The sequence below is a fragment of the Osmerus mordax genome, chromosome 12 (genome assembly GCF_038355195.1).
Source record: "Osmerus mordax isolate fOsmMor3 chromosome 12, fOsmMor3.pri, whole genome shotgun sequence".
Classification (NCBI taxonomy): Eukaryota; Metazoa; Chordata; class Actinopteri; order Osmeriformes; family Osmeridae; genus Osmerus; species Osmerus mordax.
In genome coordinates this window covers 16,726,322-16,743,968 of record NC_090061.1, presented here as the reverse complement: position 1 = coordinate 16,743,968, position 17,647 = coordinate 16,726,322, and the positions used below count along the sequence as shown (strand labels likewise).

At 41.1% G+C, this 17,647-nt stretch overlaps 2 protein-coding genes across 3 annotated transcripts in view; both read right to left on the bottom strand.

Moving 5' to 3' along the window:
- atrx (ATRX chromatin remodeler) overlaps nt 1-11,191 on the bottom strand; it is a 108,955-nt gene extending 97,764 nt beyond the window's left edge. For both annotated transcript variants that reach the window (XM_067247341.1, XM_067247342.1), the window contains exons 1-4: nt 11,037-11,191; nt 9,929-9,975; nt 2,848-2,894; nt 1,827-2,032 (exon numbers count right to left, since the gene is read on the bottom strand). In XM_067247341.1, the coding sequence (XP_067103442.1) occupies nt 1,827-2,032; nt 2,848-2,894; nt 9,929-9,970 (295 nt within the window). In that variant the 5' untranslated portion in view covers nt 9,971-9,975; nt 11,037-11,191. The remainder of the gene's footprint in view (nt 1-1,826; nt 2,033-2,847; nt 2,895-9,928; nt 9,976-11,036) is intronic.
- An 833-nt stretch (nt 11,192-12,024) lies between these two features.
- On the bottom strand, nt 12,025-13,142 carry LOC136953767 (zinc finger BED domain-containing protein 5-like). The gene is given in 4 exon segments (XM_067247172.1): nt 12,025-12,729; nt 12,732-12,828; nt 12,830-12,995; nt 12,998-13,142. Coding segments are annotated over 4 exon segments (1,113 nt in total).
- Between the last annotated feature and the right edge of the window lie 4,505 nt (nt 13,143-17,647).

The window sequence follows — 17,647 nt, the reverse complement described above, 5'->3', positions numbered from 1 at the left end:
TATACCTTGAAAGCGGTAACCGGCCCATGCCTAGTCTCCAACCAATGAGAAACATGATACCAACTCTTTGATTTGACACTGAAACATCAAAACAAACCACGGGCAACCACAAACCCACACCTTAAGACAGTACGCATTTACCAGCTTAAATAAACATCTAGGCTATATTTATTGAATAGGCCTAACCCAATGATATAAAACACCGAACTAAACCGATGTTACATGAAATATTATGGTTACCAATAAGCTATTACAATATGAAACTACAGTAAATAATAATCTTTAAGAAAATCTCAAAACTTTGAAATGACATTGCAAATGTGGGTTCAATTTGCTCCCACAGCCAACTTATGATAAAATGCTGCTTAAGAGGCTTTCCCACCCCGACCAGAATACAGTTCCTTTGAATCCAGTCCGAATGCATAATGTTGTAAATCAGCAGCTTGATAAAGATGGTGTTCAAATTTGACTGTAATAATCACGACCAATCATTAAGGTTGGATCGGCACTAAGGATTCGATGGCATTCAAATCAAATGCAATTATTGGACGGGCTACTTGTCTACCTTCCTCCCAGCAGTAGTCAAGCAGTGCGTTCATGTGTTTTGGAGGAGTGGCTTTCAAGGGAGAGGGTGGGATATTTTGGTTTTATTCCTTTCAAACATTTAAAATTGCTAGGTTCGCAAAACTTGCCTATGCTGCCTTTAAGGAAAATGCACGAAATTTACAACCATAGGTTGCAGGGAGTCAGGTGGCTGAGCGGTTAGGGAAGCGGGCTAGTAATCAGAAGGTTGCCAGTTCAATTCCTGGCCGTGCCAAATGACGTTGTGTCCTTGGGCAAGGCACTTCACCCTACTTGCTTCGGGGGGTATGTCCCTGTACTTACTGTAAGTCGCTCTGGATAAGAGCGTCTGCTAAATGACTAAATGTAATCCGTAGAAGTGATTCAACACTTGTAACTTTCTTGGCCTTTTTATCCATCAATCATGCCACTGCACGCCCTTGGGTCCTGGCAGATTTTTTACTTCATACAGTGCCCATTTCTCAAGATAATTGTGCCACAAAAACTTTTAACACACAGCGATACTTGAGGCCAAATGTATCAAACTGTTTTTTCTCAGATGTATGAACACTGCGTACGCGACCAATATCACACATTTGTCACAATAGATTCCACTTAACTTAATTAACTGATTCTCCCATTGGTGATGTCCTTCAAAAGCTCTAAAGCATTGCACACCGATTGCATAATCACATTTGGTGTAACTCATTTGTGGCCCAAATACACATTTTCTTTCTGGCTAAATAGGCTAAAATGTGATAATTTCCATAATTTGTAGATAGCCTATACAATTTACTCCCATTGTAGATCAAGTAAAACTGTCATTTGTTATGCCTGCACTTTCTCTCCACCTTTTGGTCACTGTGTCGCCGTATAACGTCAAAACATAGCGTGCGCATGGGTTCTAAATTGTGCAGAAGGTACGCAGATTCTCACACCACATGTTCTTTCATAAATCTGAAACTGTGTAGAATCACCCGTACACACATCTCTGCGCCCATTTTCATGCGTACACGCCTTTGTACATTAGGCCCCTGGCATTGTAGTCAACTGTGGATGAGCTAGAAAGGAAGTTGGGCTTCTATAGAAATAGTCTCTGAATGAGAATGTGAGCCAAATCAGTCCCTTCTAGGTCAGTTCTTTATAATGGGGACATCTATATGAATACTGTTGGCACTGTACAAAAGCAACTCAATGTAGTCTAATACAATGATTTGTGCATTACTACAAAATTTGTACAAATTTTCCAGTATGAACCATCGAACCTGTGCGTTTGCGTGGAAGGTCCACTCTGAGCTTCATCGCTCCTCTGCTGCATCTAGGGTCATCTCTGCTTTCGTTTCCTGATGTTTCAGGCCTTACTACAAGCTTGCCATCAGAGGGGCTGTCAGATGTCAGTTCTTCGTTCTCACTGTCATCCGAGGTGTCTGTTTGGTTATGTCCAATGTGCTTACTTATTGTTGTAGGCTTCCTGTAAACAGAGAGCATAAAATCAATGTTGTAACAGAGATGAAGTATGTATGTATGCATGCAAACATGCATGTATATATTGTAGTGCTGGCAAACGATTAAAATATTTAATTGCGATTAATCACATTAATGTTAGGTAACTCAGGATTAATCGCACATTTTTATCTATTCTAAATGTCCCGTGATTTCTTTTTGTCCCATAATTTTTTCTCATTTTAATGCTCTTATGAACATGGAAAAGTGGATCGGATTGCTTCGTGCAAATGTTTTTTTTAATTGAAAACAACATTGCAATCGCCTGGCTTTGGACAAGGGGGCAGAGAATTCGCATCAGCTGTGTGCTTGGCCATCAAGTGGTATTTCAGACTGGACGTGCTGCGACGATAGCTCAGTTCACAACAACAAAACACACAGATCACTTTGGTCTTGTCAATGAAACCATTTGGCAACTTTTTAAAGTAAACTTTCCATTCAGAATCTTATTGGCATCCATTTCGGCGTCTCGCGCGCGCCATCGACTCAAAAAGTAACGTTAGCCCACTGCTCTTTGGCCGGGTCGCAAGCCCAAACAAGTGTGTGCGGCGTGCCTGTTGTTTTGTTTCCGGTCTAGCTAGATCCGGTGTGGTGTTGCAGTTTTTCTAACGTCAGTAGTTGTTGCAACAGCATGTGAAAAAAACTAAAAAGTTTGCTTGGCCAAAAAGAACATTAGTCTCGCGGTAAAAAAATGTACGCCGTTAAAATGGGTTTGCGTTAACGACGTTAATAACGCGTTTAACTGACAGCACTAATATATAGTGATTGTGTATATAAACTTACCTCCTGGATCGGGATGAGGACCTAGTGGCCTCTTTGGAACTACCAGGCTGAAGGGAAAACAAGCGAAACCAAAGCTTATTGTTTAGCATAAAAAAAGTTATATGCACACACACATGCACAGAGAAAGAATACAGACCGTATTCTAAGGTATTATAAGAATGTTTGATATATGGACGAGCATCCGATAGTACTAATGTTTTTGCTTTTACTTGCCTGCTGTACTATTAACACTTTTTATATGTTGTTTTCAATACATGTCTGATAAATGAATACAATGTCATGTACAATGCTAACAGTTATAGCCTACGGAATATTTCAACATTACATTTGAAAACATCTCAACAGCCCTGAAGAACTGCACAATTATCCTTTCATAATTCCCAACCAGTTCATTCCCAGCATAATTGAAGAGGGTTTGGTTTCCAATCTAATTAAATTCCCGAACTCTGATTGCTATATCTCTACCGCATCACAACATACCACCAAGCACACATCAGTGTTTCCCATATCTAAATGTATTTGTGGCGGCCCGCCACAATTAAATATTGACCGCCACAAATTGATTTTTTGAAAGAAAAAAATATATATTGTAGAGCACATTGATTTGCTCAGCCCCTTCTTGCCCCAGGTCGCATTCCTTCTCTCTCATTATAACGGACCAGTCTGTGAATAGACCCCTCTCTCCGTGCATGCTCTGAATCAATGCGTGGGACGAACAGCTTTTCCCCTCAGAGTCGAGAATACGGCCGGAGAATTAATCCGACATTAATTAATAGAAAATTAATTACTAAACGGTTAGGCCCAATCCCAATGTCCACCCTCACAGACTTTGAGGCACGTTCTCGCTAAGTCTGACAGGGCTTAGGTCTGTCAAACAGTCAAATCGTAAAGTCTGCAAGGGCTTTTTCGCAGATATTTTGAGCCCTTAATGCACCCTCTTCATGTGATATTAGGACTTAGGTTTGGGCTATTCCCCTAATGTTTAGAACGTCTGGCTCCACCCCTGCCTACCACCACAAATATAATCTAATACTGTGGGAAACACTGAACAGTATCAACCATATGCATCTTCTAACTTTTTTTCACTAGGGTTTGTCATTTTAGGCACCCATCTGCAATAATGTTTTATTAACTGGGGGTATTAAACTTGTTAACTCTTAAGCCCAACATTCCGCTAAATCCTTCACCCCCTCTTGACCCAACTCATTTTCTGCAAACTGTAAGATAGTCTCAGGATGTTCCTTAACAATGAACAAAGGAGCTTAGAGTTCAACCACTATTGAAACACATTCATTTTACATCCAACCAAAAAATATTATTAGTGTATAGAAATGTAAGCATAAATAAAATGGTTCCCCGGGTGGTTGAACCCCTAAACCCCCTGCGCTCTGTTAGAGACTGTGGTAAAGACGAGGGTTGCAAAGGGGCGGAAAGTTTCCGCCCTATGCCTGGCAAGTGAGAGAGCGCCAAATTGCGTAGAGGCCAAGAGCGGTATTGCAGATACAGAGATTTCAATTATAGCTCGCAACATATTGAAAGACATTTTTGGAGCTGTGAACTTAGTAAAAAAAAAATATATATGAATTATGAACTATGAACTGAACTAGTTCATTTTAAAATTTGGGAACTATGAACTGAACTAGTTAATGTAGAAAGTGAACTTTCCCAACACTTTGTCATTACCTAGCATATTGATTACTTGGTAAACTGAAGCCATGTTCATTTTAATACCAAGTTTATTTGGATACAGTAGACTAACTTTTTACAGCAGTTAGAGTAGAATGTATGTATGTCCACACAAAAGTTGTATTATAAATGTTTGCCTGCATGTCTGCTTATGACAAGGTAAATACAGTTAAATTTAAAGATTAAACTTGTTATACATAATGATAATTGTAAAATAATGAATAAAACTACTTTTATAGGTGCGCTTCACGGGACTAAATCCTAGTACCTAACGGGGGGTTAACTGGGGGTAGCAGTTAATTCACAGACAGCTATTAACTCGGCAGAAAACTTGCCTCCGTATGGCTGCGCCTCGTCCATTAACCCGTTAATGAGTAGCATCACAAATATGTGATCGTTCGAATGTTGGTCCCACAGCGTAACATCACAAATAGTGATTTCGAACATTCCAATTTAATATTTTCCTATAGTTTGTGACAAACACTTTAGTATGGGTTAGTAACACTATGAAGAGGTCTGTCCTTAAACCATTGATCAGTTAACAACAATTAAAGATAGTGATTACTTTATTACTTCTATACTGTTTAAAATGTTCTGAATATAATAAACAATGTTTGATCTATACCTTGCAATATTAAGCTCATGAGCACATGACCCTTGGTTATGTCCAAGTGAGAAATATGCCTATTAATTATTTATGTTTCTTGAATCATTGATAAACTGTCATTATACTGTTTTATTATGCCTGTATAGCCATAAGTTGGCTCTTAGTAAGGTGTGACTAGGAAAGGCCTGTGTCGCTAATGTAAGTCAGAGGTCACAATATTGCCAAAGTGTATAATGCCATGCAACTTTGAATGAGGAAAATAGAAGGAGCGACAAGGCCATTTCTAGGAGCCATATCTAAATACCTAAACAAAAGCTATCTGGCATACAGTGTCCTTTAGTGTGACTACAAACCAGGCTCGTTACTTTAGTTTTAATCTGTATTTGGTGGCATGATAAATATGATTTCTTGTCATTGCATGCCTTTTTTTAATTTCCATGCTATCACGCACAACAAAAGTAAGCTAGTCTATGAAGCTAAGCAACCTGACAAGGCAGAAGACAACAAGTATAATGGAAAACATAATGGATGAGACAGAGACATTTAGTGATGGCGACATTCCTGATCATCCATGGCCATATGTCAGAGGCATGTCTGCACCCGTCAATAACGGCCCTTGGAATTAGAAAATAAACATAAGTTCCAGACCCGTTCACATTTGTGAATGGGTCAGGTAATGCCTGATTAAATGTTAACACCCAGAGCTCCAGACTAAAAAGCATTTGCAACCCATTTTTGAATGTCGAAGTAAGATTTCACATGGTCACATTTGTGAGAATTAATAACTATGGCATCAGATTTATGACCCTTTGAAAGTGTCTCGAGTGTTGAAAACGACCAAGTGCCTCCCTGGTTCCTGCCCCCAAATGTTAAGCTCATGTCAACTTGCATGAGCAGTACTCAAGTGCATGGGCAGAATTAACCTGTGAAAGCTTGCCAGCGCTCTCAAAGCAGAAATTTTCACACTTGTTGGCTTTTTTGGTCTCTCAATAAGTTGTATTCACACTTGAGGCTGCCTGTACAACTCTGTTGTTGAACTAGAGGGGATTGATATTGTGTGAGTGGCAGTCAATCTGTGCGAAAAATATTTCTGTAGGAAAGTGACATTTGTTCACTGTGAGCATCTTTTATAACGCTCAAAGCTTTTCAAATAAATCTGACGCCATAGTCAATCTTTCCATCAATGCAAAACTAGGATAGGCCTATGCAAATTAATACAACAATGAATCAGCATGCACAGTCATTAATACTAGGGGTGGACAGTGTAGAAATATACCGGTATGAATTTGGTTTATGATATGGATTTTGACTCGGCTATCAGAATCAGAAACAGCTTTATTCGCCAAGTAAGTTTGCAAAAACAAGGAATTTGTTTATGGCAGAAAAGGTGCATCCGGTAAACATATGAGTTTTAAATATAAAATGTAGAAAATCGAAAATGTACAACAGTATCTACATAACTCTATCCACTACTATACAATGTAAAAAAATAATATATATATATATACACACACACACACTAAAAATCTAATAAGATATAAAGAAGAGTGCAATGTGATTTGTGCAATGTGCAATGAGCAATAAGTGACTGATGAACTTGACAGTTTTAGTGGCAGTTGAGGTGTGCAGGTCCTCGAGAGATGTCAGCCGATCACCTTCTCAGCAGTGTGGATGATACACTGCAGTCTGCTCTTATCCTTGGCCTATGATGGCTATGTAGAAGTGCACCATCATTGTCTTTGGCAGGTTGAACTTCTTCAGCTGCCGCAGGACGTTCATCCACTATTGTGCTTTCTTGGTGAGACAGCTGATGTTCAGTTCCCACTTGAGGTCCTGGGAGAGGATAGTTCCCAGGAAGCAGAAGGCCTCCCCAGTGTTGACTGGGGAGACACAGGGTGATGGGGCGAGTGGGGCTGGGTTATTCCTGAAAGTTGGGCTGGGTTATTCCTGAAGTGGGGCTGGGTTCTTCCTGAAAGTGGGGCTCGGTTCTTCTGTGCTAACAGCTATACCGTGCTAACAGCAGTAGAGCCTTCCAGAAATAAGATGTCACAGCCCAATTCACGGCATAAAATTACCATACATAACTTTAACGCAATATCGCAATCAATCTACGCAAGCATCGTGAGTAATCTTCCGCATCCTCATAACCAGTATTGCAGAGATGGACAAGAGCATCGAGCTTTGTCGTTCAGTTTGATATGACACAACTTCCGACGTTTACAGAGACTTAAACATAACAAAAGCAGTATGGAAAAGTGTAGCCATGCAAGCAAATATTCCAGGTTGGTTACAATTGCGAAATGTTTATTGTAGGCCAACAGAATAGAGTATTCAGCAATGTAATAATTTGTTATAGTTAGGTCATTACAAATATTGAAGAGTTTTCTTGTGATCCCAAAAAGGTACTGTTGAAAGCTACATATTAGCACTTCTTTCAAATTTCCGTTAGCTCTTGTGTTAAGTACAGCGCTCTAGACTTGTCCATGTTTGTAATTGGCCATATTTGCAAACACGCCCCTATTTATTCAAACAAGCTCATTGCTCAATTGGGGAAACCTGGGTTGTGTTAAGGAGTTGATAACCACGTTTGTGATCCTGCTTAGCACGATTGCGTTTGGTAGGCTTAGTGAAGCAAGAGAATTTATCCCGGGCGTGTTGAACTTGCTTCGTAGTACAGGGCCCATATATTTCATTGAAATAACATTTGGAATATTCATATCTCAAATGCTCAGTACTTCTATAGCAGTGGTTCTCAAAGTGTCGTGAGACAACGAGGGGGGGGGGGGGTCGCAAGATGATTTCCAGAAATCAAGGAACATTGTAAAACAATTAGAAATAGCATATTTTAGCCAAAATTGTAATAAGTTAAAAATAGTAGTTAAATTAATGCATGCAAATAAAAAAGCCATCAGCCTTTTAATTTTCCATTCACTGTAAGTACGGCAAACCATCTGACATCCAACCAGGAGGACGCATTAGTTGAACTGTCTAGCGACCGACCATTAAAATACATTGTTCTCAGCCAAAGACACAAAGAGTTTTGGATTTCAGTGGAGAGGGAATACCCATGGCCGCGGGAACCAGGGGTGATGAGGGTGCTGCTGCACCCCCTGATAGCACGAGAATTTAAAATAATATGACTTGAAAATCCACCACCGCGGCACAGCCCCGCAGTAGCGGACTGGCCATCAAGAGCACCGGGAGAAGAATAACGATGGAAAACCAGGCTAAGAAACGTAAGAATTAAGAGACAAAAATACATCACCTTCACAAGACAAGGTTTTACCAATTGAAAAACAGCTGTTTATTTTACACTAAAGCTCAAAAAATATTTTGCGCTCAAATAAAGGCCCAGAAATTTGGCTTGCGCGCTATGCGCGCTCACATTTACTATCGAACTCCAGAACTAGCATCCCATCAAACTCAGAATGTGCATGCATTAGCAGGTTAGCTGTGGTGGAGTATACGGGGGCCGGTACTGGTGGGCTGGTCAGGATCAGATCCGGGGCCTATTTTTACTCCCACGTACACCACCTCCGTGGATGCGGGGGTCGCGAGTCACTGGCACCAATATTTTAGGGGTCGTGGGCTGAAATGTTTGAGAACCCCTGCTCTATAGTATTTGAAACTGTAAGCACAATATATTTTGCTCCCAAAATTGTGTTTCCCTACCAGTGTTTTGGAGGGACTGGCCACCCCCCCTAAAACGACCTTCCTCCCCCCTAAAAGTATGACAAAATATATATAACTTAGTCTATATATTCTGACCCAAAATGTCATACATAGACAATTGGATTCTTGCTCGTCGCCTCAAAAGTTTGATTCATTTGCGACTTAAGTTACCGCAACGTTGCCCTTTTTGCGCATTGTGGACGAGCAACGTCCACAATGCACAATGCAATGTCCTGGAATAGCTAAAATATTGGAATAGCTAAAATAGCTTCTCTTGCTAGGCTACCTGTTCGCGCTCCCAGGTATCTCACAGTGCCTTGCAGGGCCTGTCACATGTTTTTCATTGAATGGGAGGCAAACATTAGGTCTACCACTCACCCTGAAAAAGTCCTAGGCAAAACACTGAAATATATTAGGGAGCATTTCTGCGAGTGCAAATAATCGTTATGGTCTGACCTGTTTTAATTTCTTTACAAAACGCTTGCTAATTATGAGCTGATACAGTGACCGGTCTAACCTTCTATCCAACATTACACAACCATTTCGACTTCATCTTTACGTTCTTAACTTTAATGCAGATTTTAGATTGGTTAACAATAGCTGTCAATCACTCCTTGTCACCATCACTGCGCTCCGTTGTCATGTAACAGGGAGCTAACTCACATTCAAAATTTGAAGAGCTGTTGTTTTATCATTATTTGATGGCAAGCTGGTGGTACGATAGGTAAAGATTGCACAATGAGTAATAACTAGTACAAAGGAAAGAGTCAGAACAAAATTTGAAGAGCTGAAAAGACAATATGAAATTTTTTGGTGGGTGCTGCTACATTTTTGCTGGTGCTCCTAACTTTTTAAAGTTTGGAGAACCATCACTACCAAGTAAAGAAGTTCATTTCAAGCCCAGTGAGTGTATGTTATTAAATGATTTGTGACTTGTTTTTTCCTTATTTGATGGCAAGACAGTGGTACGATAGGTAAAGATTGCACAATGAGTAAGAACTAGTACAAAGGAAAGAGTCAGAAATCTATACACTAGGCTAAATAAATAATCACAGCAAGAACATTGTAGTAACTGGAATTAAATCCTCTGTGTTTTGAAAAAACTAACAGACTAACCTCCTCCATCATTTGGTCGGTTTCAGCTGAAGCTTTACTCATTTTACCTGCAAATAAGGACAGAAAATACATAATAAGATTTGTGATGCCAAGATCTGTGCCATTTATTAATATCTCAATGGTAAACTACAATGAATAGCATCACAAGTGTAACTAGTTCTTTGTCAAAGATCTGGTAAAATAATAATCTGAGTGGACTAAGGGTCCCCAAGTCTGGGGTTGACCTAGTTCTGACTAGTCATTAGGTGGGATAACAACACAAAATTGCAGCACGGTGTTCTGTTCTCTGTGCTGTTTTGTATTAAAATATTTTGTTGGAGGAAAAAAGTATACAGCTAGCTGTATAAACTGCTAGAATCCAGCAATCTGCTTATGTTTCATTTGTGTCTGTTAGCTAGCCCAGCACATGCACCGCTAAAAAACACCTTAACTGGCTGAAGACAAATGTTTTTAATAAGAACATTCAAATATATATTTAAGTGCGTGCGTGCACAAGACAGCAAGTCACCATATCTATATCAACAAGCATACCAGTGCACTTTCGAAATAGAAGTAGCTAGCTAAGAAACACTACTACTCCTTTTTTTCACATTAGCAAAGCAGTACAGGTAGCTAGCTAGCTAATTCTGCAAACTCGGGAGGTCAACATGCACGCGATGCAGTGAGAAGACGTTGCCCTGGCAACCTTGCAACCCCAGCGCATGCCGCATGCACAGGCATGCATGTAAATGCTTGCATCAGCCCATCCCTTATATTAAAATAAAGTACATCCGATTTGGCAAACCAATCGTTCGCATGAACAATTGAGAATGCTACGCCTCACACATTCGAACATTTCCACGATATAGTTAGGCTTATAATAGCTGTAGGAAATATATTCGAATGGAAGTCAACCAAGCTCTGAGAGTTACCCATATAGCTACTTAACTAGGTATACAGATACAAGAATAATTACATACGTATAGTGCTAGTCTTTAAATACATAGCCAGGCTAGCTAGCATTAGCGACCATTGCCGGCAAGAGACTGGTGTTAGCCTCAAGCTAGCCAAATGCTAGCTTTGCATCGATTGCAAGAAGAAAAAACGCTACCGTACACACAGTTCATACCTGCTATATTCTGTCGTCATGTCGTATTTAAAAAAAATAGACTGAGTCGCGTTGTTTCAGAAATGTGATTTGTCCAACTAATCTTAAACATAGATGTTGCAATTTTTGAGATTTTTCCATCCAGTCAGTAATGTCTACAGACAAAGCAAGTGCGCCATCTTGCCGGATGGCAGTAGTTGCACTAAAATGGCGCGTATCTCCTAATGCTGCTATTTGGTCATAATTTTTTTGCTGCGACCAGCAGCTCTATAGCTCTCTCTGTCGGCGCACCCCCCTTACAGTATGAATCTGTCGATTTATTTGAAGAAAATCCCCCCCAAAATCACGAATTTGAATCAAGTAGTAGGGCACCTTCTGTCCTACCAGTTGGTCAGAAGATTGGACTTGTCAGATATTTATTGTGATTTCTATTTCTTATAAATGGTAGTAGGTCAATCATTCAATCGTGATCTATGTTAATCCATTCGTGTTTATAAATCCCATGATCAGAATCAGAATTCGGTTTATTCGCCATGTATGTTAGCCTACACCAGTGGTTCCCAAACTTTTTCTGCTGGGCCCCCCTTTGGTACATAAATCTTTTTTTCGCGCCCCCCCCCCCCCCCCCCCCAAAAAAAAAAAAAAACTAAAACAGGACACACATACACATATTTTGTTTTCAGACTCCATTGCAGTTTATTATTTATATTTGCACATTGTAATTAATACAAACCTCAACCTTTTTTGAACAAATAAATGTAAACTGCCATAAGCCACAGGTTGCAAAAATCGATGTAATTATCTTAATTGTAACTGTTTTCAAGCATCTTAACTGTGTAATTATGTTCAGTGTAACAGGTTTCTTTTTTAATATTCAACATTGCTATCAATGCATTTTTCAAAAATTGTCTCTCTGCGAAAATGGGTTTTAAAACATGACCAACTCCCTGAGAAGAAAAAAACAAAAACTTAAAGGTTTGTTGTGCAGACCTTACACCTTTAATCCTTTTCAGTGACTGGTGTGGGCCTGCTTCATGCTGCAGATCTTCTCAAATCTGGGTTGCAGGTTTGAGATTGCCACTCTGAGTTCATTTTCAATGTCCAGCTTTGATCTGTATTTTGTCTTGATTGAGGCCACAGCAGAAAAACCTATCTCACATAGGTAGGATGTGGCAAAAGGAAGAAGTATGGCCAGGGCTCTCTTACCTAGCAGTGGGTAAACCTTCTCCACTCCAATCCAAAATGCAGCCAGTGTCTTTGACTGAAACTGCAGCCTCATTGTTGAATCAGAGGTGACATCAATGAACTGTTCCTCCTCCGATGTGCTGAAGTCGGCAGGTGGTGTTGCACTGAAGGGGTCACGGATCCAGTCATATTCTTTGGATTCCTGCATCAGGAAATATTTCTGGAAATGTTTCTGAAGGGCATAGATGTGTGCTTCCATGCATGGGATCACTGTGTTCTGCAGTTTGTTCTCTTCAATGAATGATTTCAGGTTCTCAAATGAGTCCACATTTCCATCTTTCACTCGATGCAGCCACATCTCAAGTTTTCTGGTGAATGATGTGATTTTATCTGCCAGATGTGGGATGTGTGTATTTGCACCCTGCAACTGCAAATTCACTTCATTGAGTTTCAGAAACATGTCACTGAGGTATGCAAGTTTCATGAGGAACTTATTACAGTAAAATTTGTGGGCAAGATCATTGCCCCTTCTTTCAAAAAGATGCCGATTTCATCTCGCAGTTCAAAGACCCTGGACAGCACCTTCCCACGTGACAGCCATCGGGACTCGCTGTGAAACAGAACAGCTGTGGTCGGAGCCCATTTCCTCGCACAGTGCCGAAAAAATCCTGGCTTTGACAGGTCGTGTTTTGATGTAGTTGACGGTAGCAATGACGTCGGTCATTACATCGTTCAGCTCAGGACTCAGCTGTTTAGACGCCAGTGCTTCGCGGTCCACTGCATGATACACCCACCCATTGCCTGCGCCCCGCCTGTGCAGATCCCCACACAGTCCTCCCATTTCAGATTGGCCTCTTTCAAGTAAGAGTCAATGATTTTAAACAGTTCTTCTGCTGTGGCTCTGCCAGGAATTTGTTTGCAGAAAAGCAATTCCTCCCTCATGTCATCTCCATCTATGAATCTGACTTAAGTTATCAACAAACAGTCTTTGTTACTGTCAGTGGCTTCATCCATCTGAGGAGAAAAGCGGCTGTCACGCACTTTATCTTTAAGCTGCTCCTCTATGTCCTTTGACATGTCATAAATGCGCCTGCCGATGGTGTTGTTGGACAGAGGAATAGCCCTTAGTTTGCTGGCTGCAGTGTCATCAAGAATTGTTGAAACCATGTCCATAGCACAGGGAAGTATTAATTCCTCCGCTATTGTGTGCGGCTTTTTACACTGTGCCACTCGGTAGGCAACTTTGTATGAGGCGAGTTGAGCATTTGCCGGCACAGATGCAGCTTTAGTAAAGCGAGACTGTTGTGCACGGCAGTTTACGAGTTTTTGTCTGAAAAATTCAACTGGTTTGTCTTTGTGCTCTGGATGTTTTGTCTCCAAGTGGCGTCTTAGCTTGTTCGGCTTCAAGCTGTCACAAGCTAGCACTTTGAGACAGACAACACACTGCGGTCTCTCCTCATTACCCACCGTTGTACAGGTGAAGCCAAAGACAAGATGTCTCGTCATATTTTCTAATCTTTGCCTTTTGCTTTGGAAGCACATTTGGTGATGCTTCATCCTCTGCTTTTCGTTTAAACCCTGTCAAAAACTTGTCCATGTTATGCTAATGTTATGCTTATGCTTATCGAATGATTCATTCATTCCATCCGCGGGCCGCGGCGGCCCGCGCTCCCGGCCCGCGCCCCCCCTGCAATGTCTCTGCGCCCCCCCTAGGGGGCGCGCCCCCCACTTTGGGAACCACTGGCCTACACAAACACGGAATTTACTGTGGCAGGAAGGTGCAGACAATAAACATACGGATCTTATGTATACATTTTTTTTTTAAAGGTAAAATAGTTAAACAAATTCTAAGAACTAAATCATTTAAAAATAAAACAATTTGAACAAATAAATAAAATAGGAATAAGAATTTGAATGAGCAGCATGAGTGGGCAAAAGGTGGCTTGTGTGTATTGCGTAGTTAATGTCAGTGGGAGTCGTTGGCCTTGTTGAAGAGGCCAGTAGCAGATGGAAAGAAGCTGTTCTTATGGCGTGAGGTTTTAGTCCTGATGGACCGCAGCTTTCTGCCAGAGAGGAGTAGATGGAACAGGGAGTGTCCAGGGTGGGAGGGGTCGGCCACAATCTTCCTCGCTCGCCTCAGGGTCCTCGAGGTGTGCAGGTCCTCGAGGGTAAGCAGATTGCAGCCGATCACCTTCTCAGCAGTGCGGATGATACGCTGCAGTTTACTCTTGTCCTTGGCAGTGGCAGCAGCATACCAGATGGTGATGGAGGAGGTGAGGATGGACTCAATGATGGCTGTGTAAAAGTGCACCATCATTGTCCTTGGCAGGTTTAATTTGTTCAGCTGCCATAGGAAGTACATCCTCTGTGCTTTCTTGGTGAGGGAGCTGATGTTCAGTTCCCACTTGAGGTCCTGGGAGAGGATAGTGCCCAGCAAGCGGAAGGACTCAAAAGTGTTGACTGGGGAGTCACACGGGGTGAGTGGTCCACAACCATCTCCACTGTCTTAAGAGCATATTGCTCTAAGTTGTTCTGGCTACACCAGGTCACCAGGTTGTCAGCTTCCCACCTGTAGTCAGACTTATCCTCGCCAGAGATGAGCCTAATAAGGGTGGTGTTGTCCGCAAACTTCAGAAGTTTGACGAACGGATGACTGGAGGTGCAGCTGTTGGTGTACAGGGAGAAGAGCAGAGGGGAACGGACGCAGCCCTGAGGAGATCCGGTGCTGATGGACCGGGAGTCAGAGACTTGTGTTCCCAGCTTAACGCACTGCTTCCTGTCAGACTGGAAGTCTGTGATCCACCTGCAGGGGGAGTCGGGCAGGTTCAGCCAGGAGAGCTTGTCCTGAAGCAGGGCGGGGATGATGCATTCAGATCTGTTGTTCAGGTTGAATATAATAATTATATATATTATAATAATAATAAATAAATGCACTCTCTGGCTGACTTTATTAAATAAAAAATGTACAACATTTCCAACTTTGTAATAGTTTGCAACTATTCAAACCATGGATAACTCTTAAGGCCATTGCACACTGAGTCCGAAATTCGTGTCCGAAATGTTCACACGTTAAAAAAAAGATACGACCTCACGTTATGTCAATCGCGCGTACACACTGCCTCCGAATCTTTTGTCCGTCAAAAAAAAGTTTGGATCGGGTTCGATTTTCCTGCGTTTTTCGCATCCATAGCCAGAATTTTGATAGGTTTTTTGGCAATTCAGAGCCACCGAATGTTGAGGCTGACGATTGCGAAAAAACGCATACGAAAATTTCGCACTCAGTGTGCAAGGGCCTTTAGTGTTTGAACTTATGAAATATTGCCCCATATTTAACTGGGTGGGTGTCAGATGGCTGAGCGGTTAGGCAATCGGACTACCAATCAGAAGGTTGCTGGTTCGATTCCTGGCTGTGCAAAATGACGTTGTGTCCCTGGGCAAGGCACTTCACCCTACTTGCCTCAGGGGAATGTCCCTTTACTTACTGGAAACTAATTTAGTAATACTGTTTAGGGACCCATTTTAAATGCATGTACTTTCTTCTCATTCAACAATTTATATGTTCTTTATTTTATTTAGAGATGCCATCTTAAAAAAAAAAGAGAACTTCAGAGAAAAGGGGGAAATGTGGTGAAGCGTCCTCTTCAGGTGCACACACGAGTAAGGCAGCTGCAGTCTCCAGTATCTGATCCCATCAGCATACATGATGCCATGTGGATATGCACCTCCACCTAAACATCAGAGGATGTGGAGGCCTGGCAATCACTCCAATAGAGCCTCCCATTAAAACAACAGCTGTGGCGCTACAGAAATTGTGGCTTATTTTACTGCTGCACCTGCGCTGTAAATGTTTGCAGAACTCCAAACTCCACCTGCTAGAGATATGTGAGGTAATCTATGCAATGTTCATCCCAAAATTACCAGTGGGTTTAAAATAGCAATGAAGAAGGCTGGATGGACATGAGTGTGAATCGTCTTCCATATAAAGATCCTGTAAAGTGGAATTGAAAATTAGTTTCAAGTTCATCACACCACAGAAGAATGTGTTGTTAACTACCCATCCAAATTCGAATGAAAAAAAACACAGACAAGTATGCTAAATTAGTCTTTGAAATCGTGAGAAAATCAGCAGTCTTCTCTGCTTGAGACAGAGGGGCGTGTTGCCTGAAGGACCCGAATCTCCGCCCCCTCGAATGTATTGAATTTTGCAAAAACAGCAACACTAGCTAAATCAATTGCAGATATCAGAACAGACCTACCTGCAGTCTCTGAGTGTTTTATGTATTAATTACTTTGTCTTTGCATCGTACCAGCTGAGGAACAGAATGCAACTGTCTGTGATCTGACGTAGATAGGTTGCTGTGATGTACCTTTTACCTTTTCGTGGGCATGCAATAATGTGTTATGTACAAGGATATTAGGCCTAGAATTGCACGAAAGTAGGCTATGCAAATTATATCAACATGCTTGTTGCTTGATGGTGTGATTAATACAAGTTGCAAATGTCTATTTAAGAATCATTTTGTGTGCGCTTTACGTAACCGTAAACTAAAACGATTATAAACTTAACCAGACTACAAATATGCTGCATGTTTGCTTAGAAATTTGTTGGTAGTATTCTAGGAACTGTAGTATTTTTTTTCTATATCTATTTTTGACTTATTTTGTCCACAGTTGATATAATATTTGCATAATATGAAATATTTACTGACAGTAGACTCTTATGAAAGCCATACTTTATCATTACTGTCTTAATATGTAAATATAGCTGCAAGCAGCAATAAGGTGGCCAAGCAGGTCAAATGTCCCAGATTTTTTTTTGAAATCCTCAGAAGAGGGTTCCGAGTACACGCAGAAAGTTTGGTGAGAATCCATCAAAGATTTGCTGAGATTCGACCCAACTTCCTGTTTGGCGGCTTAGCTGCACATTTTGATTGGCTGTACCGGGAAAACGGTAAAAAAATCGAAAAAACATGTGATTACTTTTGTGAGGCTTGGTCTGAAGATAGGCTCTCCTAAATGTGGTGAAGATTGGAAACACTTTGTAGCAGGAGTAGAGGAAAAACGTTTTTTCATTCATTCGAAATGGTGGGCTTATCAATTTGGCTGGCATCACAAGTTAACATGTGTCAGACATGGGATCTCCCAAGATATCACAAGACAAAGGAATCACTTAATAAATGCAAACAAATCAACAGTTATTGGCCAAAACGCATTTTTACTTCCTGCGGCCACTCCCAGAGGTCACATGACACCAAATTGTTTGTACATCCTCAGAAGAGGGTTCCGAGTCGAGCTACCAAGTTTGGTGTTGATTTCTCAAAGAGTTGCTGAGATATGACCCAATTTCCTGTTTGGTTGCTTTGCTGGCAATTTTGATTGGCTGTACCAGACAGACGGTTTTGAAAATCAAAAATCTTTGATAATTTGAGTGAGGGTTGGTCTGACGA